The sequence below is a fragment of the Primulina huaijiensis genome, chromosome 2 (assembly GCF_012295235.1).
Source record: "Primulina huaijiensis isolate GDHJ02 chromosome 2, ASM1229523v2, whole genome shotgun sequence".
Lineage (NCBI taxonomy): Eukaryota > Viridiplantae > Streptophyta > Magnoliopsida > Lamiales > Gesneriaceae > Primulina > Primulina huaijiensis.
Window position 1 is genome coordinate 28,628,550 of NC_133307.1, and position 9,059 is coordinate 28,637,608.

At 35.3% G+C, this 9,059-nt stretch overlaps 1 protein-coding gene across 1 annotated transcript; it reads right to left on the bottom strand.

The window, feature by feature from the left end:
* Positions 1-35: 35 nt before the first annotated feature.
* Positions 36-8,583, bottom strand: LOC140971340 (protein S-acyltransferase 24-like). The gene is made up of 13 exons (XM_073433559.1): positions 8,147-8,583; positions 5,833-5,973; positions 5,206-5,318; positions 3,802-3,881; positions 3,532-3,695; positions 3,104-3,242; positions 2,915-3,014; positions 2,298-2,355; positions 2,126-2,203; positions 1,921-2,019; positions 1,553-1,631; positions 1,292-1,440; positions 36-732 (listed from the first exon to the last, which is right to left on the bottom strand). The coding sequence occupies exons 1-13, from the start codon at positions 8,408-8,410 to the stop codon at positions 298-300; spliced, it is 1,899 nt and encodes a 632-aa protein (XP_073289660.1). The 5' UTR covers positions 8,411-8,583; the 3' UTR covers positions 36-297.
* Between the last annotated feature and the right edge of the window lie 476 nt (positions 8,584-9,059).

Here is a 9,059-nt window from a genome sequence, read left to right on the forward strand (position 1 = left end):
GTGAAAAGGCTAGCAAACCATCCGAAAAAGGAAAATATAGAAACATGCTTTCTTAACTCCCAAACATCACAGTACAACGTAGTACCTATGTAGATATAGTAAACTATCAGAAGTACGCATAAGTTGCACCTCGTACAACATTCTCATACAATAAAGGAAATAAGAAATACAAGAACTTCAAAGAAACCAAAATCGCCATTTGCAGACTGGGCAGCACATATTTTTCTTATGAACGTAGCAGTGAAAATTGATCCTTTTCCCCCAGACATCTTTTGAAACTGATACAACGAAGTTCCATCATGAAACCTCAGTAGAATGGGCAGTATTTCGGGCTAAACCAACGCCCAAACCTAAAGGAATCGAATCAGTTTTTCTATTGTGATTATGGCCATGGCTACAATGAGAAGAATGGACGTGACCATGAAGCGAATTTGAGGTATTATTATTCACATCAATTACTACTTGGCCATTTCCATTTGTTCGACTAGCATGATCGATGGATCCATTTGAATGGATGGCATTTCGTGTCATGTGCATCATCCCAATTCCTTCAGATTCAATCACCGATTCTTCAGCGCGCTCGATATCTTCATTATAGCCATTTATCAAGAAATCTGTGCAGTTCTTCTTACAGCCATGATCATACAGGTTACGGAATCTACCACCTGGTCCTCTTAGGTAGCTGTACCGCATCATGTTTGCCATTTCATTTGTTGTAATATTGCGAGAAATCTATATCAGAAAAGTGAAATCATTTAGGAGTCAACATTAGACTGTATCAAAAGTTAACTACCTCTTGTCCGGTTATAATAATGTCAAACGTAATATTGTTCTTTTTTGGGACTGTAGGCTATAGTTAAACAATCATTTAAACGATACAAGAGAGATTGAGGATGTGATATAACAGTTTACGATACCAAAAAAAAAAGTATTACTAAGGCATACATGGTGCGGGAACATACAAATTTGCGGAGATACAAACTTCTATCCATCGAGTGAACGTGAATGCTTACATACAAGAAAGCGGGAATCGGAGAAAATGCATATGAAATGCCTGAACAGAGAAACAACTGATTAACATCAAAATGGCAATCAAGACACCCCCCATGCAACTGAAAAAAAATGCCAGCATATAATATATGAACTAGCCAATGCATGTCTGTTAATCCTGAAGTCAGCAAAGTTCACGGAAAAGATGCCGACCATGAAGATATGAATGGAGAAAAAAGAATACATAAGAAAAACGACTGACAAGCAAAACCGCAAATATAAGCAGACTCTGGAAGTGTACCTGAGAGGCCTGTACAACAGTCAAGACTGCAACACCAGAAAGGAGGAAAAAGTCTGCAACAAAAAATGATAAAGCACCAACATGCTGTTTACCAGCATGGCTAAACCATGCGCCAAAGGTAGATGGAGCCGTTGGGTCAGTCAACACTCCTGCAATGATAAGAAAATGCTAGAAGTGGATAAAAAGGCATAAAAGATACAGCCAAATAATAAGGTTTATCATAAGGCTAACTGGGAAAAGAAGCTTAAATTCAAATCTCACTTATAAGTGCAACTGCTCCGGTAATCAGCATTGCAACAACTTCCAGAACAAGAAACAAGAAGAAGTCCCACTTGTTTTTCTGTTCAAGAAATCAAAAATGGGTAAGGCCACCACAAGTAAATTCTCACCTAGTTTCCCACTCTCTTATTACATGTAACAAATAACTACTTGGGAAATGTAAATTAATGCATTTATGTAGAAGTATTTATGAGAATAGAAGCAGCAATGATAAAGATAATGACCTGAATTCATCATTCCGTTAAAGAGTGCCAACATAATTTGTGATATGATTTGACCCCACAAACAAGAAATTAATAGATGTATTCACAGCAGTAGCATAAAACAGAGTTAAGAAAGTGTTAAAACACCTTTCCAATGCAATTAGACACCCATGGGCAATGATGATCAAATTGTTCAACGCAGCGATCACAGGTTGAACAATGCTTTGAACGAAGAGGACGAACAATCTAATTAAGGAAAGAAAAGTTGTGAAAAGAGTATAGAAATAATTTAAACAGGGACTACTCAATGGAAGGGTATGTAACATTGCAGTCAGAAAGAAATAAATAGTACCTTGCAAGTTGAGCAAAGTTGTGACCAATTCCCAGCAAGCAAAGCAGGATTATTTACCTCAAACTTCAGCAAAGGTTCCTAACAAAATCAAAAAGGTTTATTCAAATATTTGTCAATTTTAGAGAACAAGAAGATATTTGAAAGAGATTAAACTGAACATGGGGCAACTTACATCATCTTTCATGTTTTCTTGATCATATCTATTCATTTTGATAAACCCGGGATCCTTGCTACAATTAGACAGTCCAGACAGAGTTAAGTTAATGGATATAGTTCAATCGAGAAGAATGGATTCCACAAGGATATTGACTCGAATTTGACACAGATAAACAAGAAATATAGTCACGCAAAATCAACAGCTGTTCAGTGCACTGTAACAACAAATTAACTATATAATTATTTTAGCACCAACATAAAGTATATCTATGATCACAAGGTTCAATAAACTTACACAACAATTACTGCCCAAAAACTAGTCAACATATGGAAGCTTTCTAAACAATATCACATTCCTCTCTCACAAAATATGGTAAACAATACAACTAAACAAAGGTTCAATGCCAGATGTATAATTTCATCTGTTAGGGTTTATATTATAATGAAACTAAAGATTGTTTGCATCAAATATTGCAGCTGGTGAGCGAAATGGACCAGTTTCTACCATGCCCAAATTAACAAACTGAACAAACAATTTCATTACGCATGTCAACTACTTCTTCGATTACTTGCAATAAAACAATATTTAATAAACAATCTCGAAAAGTTTATACATTCAAACTGAAGAGTTACCTGCTACATCTATAAAAAAGAATCAGTCCAGAGGTTGCCAAGAACACACCCATCCAAGCAATGAGACCAAAACCAGCAGTTAATCTTGGCAAATTAGAAGCTAACACAAACAATTTTTTTTTTTGAGTACTAATTAAATCCGAAAGGGCAATGATCAATTCAGGTGGTAATACAAATCAGGAGAAATACCTGTAACAACCGCATGGATATATGTCACTAGCAGCAAAAAGATCATGCACCAAAGTAAAGGAGCAAGTCCTAATTTCGAAAGTTTGCCAAGCAAGCTGTTGCTATCCCACTTTTTCTCAAACAACTTTCTAGCGTTTCCCTTCAAATCAAATTCAACCAATTGATAAGAATATGCAGGGGCATGCATATAAACAAAGATCTCGAGTTTCAAAGCTTAAATGGAAAATAGGTAGTAAGAAAGACAAAGAAAAATAAATTGTTTGAATGTACAGATCATGAACTAATGCCCAAAGGATTAAAATTCTCATAATTCTCTTACTTTTGAATAGTTAACTTCTTTTTTGATAAGGAATATTTACTTTTGTCAATAACTCGACAACTAGCATTGACAAAACGAAACATGATTAAATAGTTTGCGAAATACCTACAAGGAAAAATGCGACTTGTCTGTGATTCTTATCAGCAGCTAGCTGAGCAGGTGTAAGACCAGTATTATCTGTAATCATTAAATCGTTCTTCTTCCCAGCCTGTACCAAAACAGTGCATGCTTCTAAATTACCCCTAATGGCAACCCAGTGAAGGGGGGTGCAACCTACAAGCATCACAATCTTTTTAATCAGGATAATGTGCTTGTAGCACTAAAAGAAAAATGGAAAAAGCATAAAAATGACACCAACATGTGAAGCATTTCAACTAACCTTCTTTGTCCTGCCGTCCCCTGTAGGCATTTAGAAATAGCAAAAGACGTATGCAATCTGCGAAGCCCTTGTAAGCTGCCCTATAGTAGTGCCAAAAAAATTAATAAATTCAAAATTGATTAATTCCTCAAAATTCAGATCAATCACATTCAAAACACACTGACATTAGCTTGTATAAAAGTAGATGGGGAAATAGAGAATAATTACATGTAGCTATTTTAGCATGCCAACCTTTAAAATAAATCTTATCGCCACAAGAGTTAGAGAGGGAAACTTTAAGACATGATTATGACATTACAAACAAGCTTTAGGACCATTACTCCACACAATCCTTAAATTAATCCAACAGTCACTGATTACAATTAAATCATATAATAACAATAGCAGAAAGCAACGGTAAAAAAAACCAATAGATAAGATTGATAGTAAACCATAATCAAGTTAATAATCTGAATGGGAGTCATTAAGTACCTTTGTTACCAAACATGGCTCAAAGTTCCATCTAGTTATGTTCTTAAAGAGTCTAGTTCAGGAGAAAAAGCAGTCGCGTAGAAAGCAATTACGCGCTAGAACAACCGTGGCACAAAAAGATTAAAAAAGAAAGGAAAATATATGTAAAACTTTCAAAAAGCAAACATGTATATTTGAGCAGTTGAGCTATGATATCATAATAATAATATATGCAGATCCAGCCTTAATAGACCAACAAATCAACGATTGGGCCGTTAAAGGGAACACTAAAAGAGGCACCAGCCCAACTTGAAGAAGCCCATCAAATTATTTTCAAGCCTAAGTTCAACTAACTGGGAGAGATGGTTCGAGAAGGAGGACAACAGCAAGGACAAAAGATTTCGTGATAGGAGCGATATCACATGGAGAGGCTTAACAAGTTAATTGTCTCAAATAATCACGTTTTTCGTTTTTCTGTTATTTTGTTTCTTGCGAAGAAAGTTGAGAGTAGAATGATATAGTTGTGAAGAACCATTTTGAGGATCATTGAGAAATATTGAGTTGAATTTTCTTTTGAGTTTGGCACGGACTCGAAGTGTGCATATCATTCATATCAAGCTATGTTCTCAAGCTTTCCTCAACTTTATTATCCACATTCAATTAACAAGAGAATATATGGATGGTTATTCAGCAATTAAAATCCCTTCTTACCAACACAAATTCAATATAACATGCTCAAAAGTCATAATGAACATTGGTTCACAGAAATCACATCCAGGATCTACAAAATTGTAGCAAGTAACATCTTTTCCCCCATAAATTAATTGTTGTGTTCTCGGACATCTCGTTTTAATAAACAAATTCTTGGATGATTGAGATAACATAAAAGGAGAAAAAACAGTCAAATCAAATATTTACTGAAACAAAAGAATAACAATTACATTTGTCAAGTACCAGTGTAAAGGGCTTCTTCCATCGTTATCAGGAATATCAGGATCAGCATTCCACTTTGTGACTATGTGATAAAGAAAAGCCGTCTGACCATATTGTGCAGCAACATGTGTTGTCTGCAAATAGAGAAAGTGCACAAAATACACAGGAGAAGGTTGGGAGGCTAGAAAACAACAAATTTATTTGGTAACAAACAAAAAAATAGCATAAATAAGACAAAAGGTTCAAACTAACAAGACCAAATCCAATAGCATATTCAACCCACTAGCGCATAAATCAGGCAAATTCCCAGTAGTCAAATATTCAGGAAAAAACACATCTTGATTTGGAAAACATGTTCTAGTGTTTCGATCCCGTCAAATAATTTGCAGAAAGTACAGCTTAAAAGTTTTCAATTGTAGCCTCTCATCATAATAGTTTCAACTATTATGAATTCTTCTGAAGACCACTTTTTAAAAATAAAAGGAAAAAACAATGGTATTTGAAATTTGAAAGTAATTCAAAATGTTTCCATGATGTGAAGACTTCTTATAACAAATATTTTGATGCCCGAGCAACCTTTCATAATAACTATTCAGACAAATTAACCAATAAATAGTTGCAATAAAAACAAGAAGATTAAAAGTATACCTGATAGCCATTAAAATCAACTGAATTGACACGAGCACCCTCCTGCAACAGAAGTTCAGCAACCTGAATTGCACCCCTAACAGCACTCCAGTGCAGAGCAGTTTGGCCTGTATTATCACGGGCATTAATATCAGCTCCATGCTGTCAATCACACCACAAAAAATAATCAGAACACCTCAAGTTCTTAACAATTTACAAGAAGGCAAAACGATAATGCAAAAAAAAATATATGATGAATGTGCACCACCCACATCCTCGGCCCTACTCTTCCATTTAAATTGTAATCCAAGTCCTTTTGAGAAATTAACTTTTGTCATCAACCACCGCCCCCCACATTTCCACAAAGAAGAAAAATAATAAAATTTGAAGACTATGTTCCTCAAAAATCTTGAATTTACTCTTGCGATTCCAGAAAGTTTCATGATACTTGTAATGATCCGATTCTTTATTTGAATGAAATACTAATTAAAACATGATTAAAAAATTATTAATTAAGTATTATAAAGGAATTGATTGGGATCCAACGAATTTAAAATGGACTAGCTAATGAATTTTAGATTATTAAATTTTTTTTCTACTTATGATTTACGGTACATTATCTATTAATGAATTTTTATATATAATGTTTGCTATCTTTTAGAAAAAAATTTAATTTATGTAATATTATAGATTTATAATATAAATCACTTTATATATACTGAATTTTAAAGATTATGCCAAATACACTTTACTTCGATAAAGTGTACTTCGCCTTGCCCATTGGCCCTTAGACATCAGGGTATCTTAACGCTTTAGTGTGTCTTGCGCCCTAAATAACTATGGTTCGGACATTCTGACCTAGTCCGAATGTAGCTTATAAATGGAAGCTGATTTTATTTGTTTCCTACAACGTTTTCCTCGGTTACTCTCTCTCGAGTTCTAGCCATATACTTTAGGTTTTTAGCCAGTTTCTAGGCAGTTTAGTGTCGGGAAGCTTCGGGGCTAGAGTCGACTCGAGGAGAGGTCGGTGAACCAGGACATGCAAATCGAGACGTCATAAGTAGGCTGACAAAGGACGCAGGTTCAGACGAGTAGACTTTCTGTCAAATTGTTTTACTGAGGTACGTGATGTACTGACTAAGATATCCAAACATAGTATACACACTTTTATGTTGCATTTTTATCTATTGCTTTATACTTGTTTTACTATTTTGACATATTATACATGACATATCACGTTGGGCTTGATATCTTTTGAAATATAACTCGTTTGTTTGGGCCGCTCAGGCCTACTCTATATTGTGGACGGTTGGATATCAAGATCTACAATGTCCGACAAAACTCGCGGGCTATGATGACCCTGGACATTGTAGGTCCACGTTTTGATGATGAGTGTGCCAAAACATGACTAGGACATATCAGACACTGCACACAAAAACGCTTCTAGACTAAGCATCAGATTCTTGACTTGATCCTTGATATCCGAGCATATTGCATTTCACATGCATCATATCAATTTATATATTCGTACATTCTCGTATTGGGCGATTGTCACCCGTCTTTATTTTCATCTTGGACATCCCATTCCACGGGACAGGTCCTATAATGGACGGTTCGGACGTCCAGGCAGTGGCTAGAGCAGTTGGGTTTTCTCGATGGTGATCCAGTTAAGGTTTTATTTGGTTTCTCATATTGTCGTGCAGGATTATGAATTGGATATGGTTGTATTAACGACTAATATTGAGATTATTGTTTTGTTTTCGTTTGGATTATGAGATGATTAAGTTATTTGGTTTCCGCTGTTTAATTCTTGTTATCAAGTTTAATTTTTTATGCTTATTAGTCTGATTAGTAGTTGCTATGGTAAGGGCTGTACAATACTTGCAAGTACATTCAAGTTAGTAAGTCTAGAAAACTCTAATGGATACAATAAAAAACTTAACTCCAATACTTCAAAATGTTTCTAAAGATCCATCAATTGTGAGAATGCATTATAGACTCACGTTCAATCAATGCAAATAGTCAGAAAAGACGAATCATGATTTTAAACATGCCTCGGTCACGGGTTTTCCTCCAAAGGTATATCATTTGTCACAATCAAATAACTAGCACATTTCACATCCTAGAAAACAGTTTTCCCAACTCACTATACCTGCCAAAGTCAACCGATAACTTCATCAAATCCATTTCCTTATATTCATTGTAAATAACCATATCCAACAAGCTAATGATGCAAAACCACTACCGAAATACCAATTGAACTCTAACAAGGTCAAAATAATTGCAAATCAAACCCAAAAAAAAAAAAAGACAACACGCACAAAATCTCCTATACCTCTATGATATATTGCGCGGCGGCAATCCGGTTATTGAGTGCCGCCCATTGAAGTGCATAATAACCTAGGCCATCGGGCTCGGAGACCGAGCCACCCTCGCTCTCGACCAGCCGCTGAAGCTTCTCCATGTCACCATAAGCGGCCGCGGTGTACACGTCGTTCCTCAAGCTCTCATCTTCCACAACCACAGCTGCCGTCTTTCCACCGTTCGAGGGACTATCTCCGGATTCCACCTCCTCCACTACCTCGATCTCCGATGCCATATGCAAATCGGATTGCGAAATCGGTTGGATTCAATTTAACGAATTGATCAACAATGCGTGTTAAAATGTCGTTTGTTGACCAATTATTATAAGGTTTTCTCTACAAATTAAAAGGTTTTTCTTGGAAGGCTAGGCTGGGTTTTGTCCATGTTAACCACTGACTCGTCACTTTGCAAACAGCTCGTGGATGAGAGATATATATAGATAGTATCTCCTAAGCCGTTTAGTTACGTGGGCTTTGGCAGGGNTTTTTTTTTTTTTTTTTTTTTTAAACGTTTTATAATTATGCGAGAAATTAAAAATATTACTTAAAAAAATCTCACATAATTATAAAATGTAAAAAAAAAAGGTCGGAGTGGTTTGTTTTAATTGAATCCAGAAATAAATCAAGTTTCAATTTTTTAAAGATAAACCGGAAATATTTCAATTGTTGTTGCAAAACATTTTTGGAGACTACTCTAAGATATGGTGAAGACTATATTTATTTGAAAAAAAGACATTCTCACTCTCCTCTCGGATATTGAGAAAGTGTAAAACTCTTAAATTTAAAATTAGAGATTTTTTGGATAAATTATTTTTTAAAACAAGAGGTGTTTACCTCATTTGCAACATGTTTTACGTTCGATTTTTAAAAACACACTATTTTAAT

What these genes read in the sequence shown, in the direction of transcription:
- LOC140971340 (XM_073433559.1), bottom strand. Translation starts at nt 8,410, where the DNA reads ATGGCATCGGAGATCGAGGTAGTGGAGGAGGTGGAATCCGGAGATAGT. An exon ending in GGGACGGCAGGACAAAGAAG is followed by an intron (nt 3,696 to 3,801) that starts GTTAGTTGAAAT and finishes TGATGCTTGTAG; the next exon opens with GTTGCACCCCCCTTCACTGG. An exon ending in AACTTTGCTCAACTTGCAAG is followed by an intron (nt 2,020 to 2,125) that starts GTACTATTTATT and finishes TTCCTTAATTAG; the next exon opens with ATTGTTCGTCCTCTTCGTTC.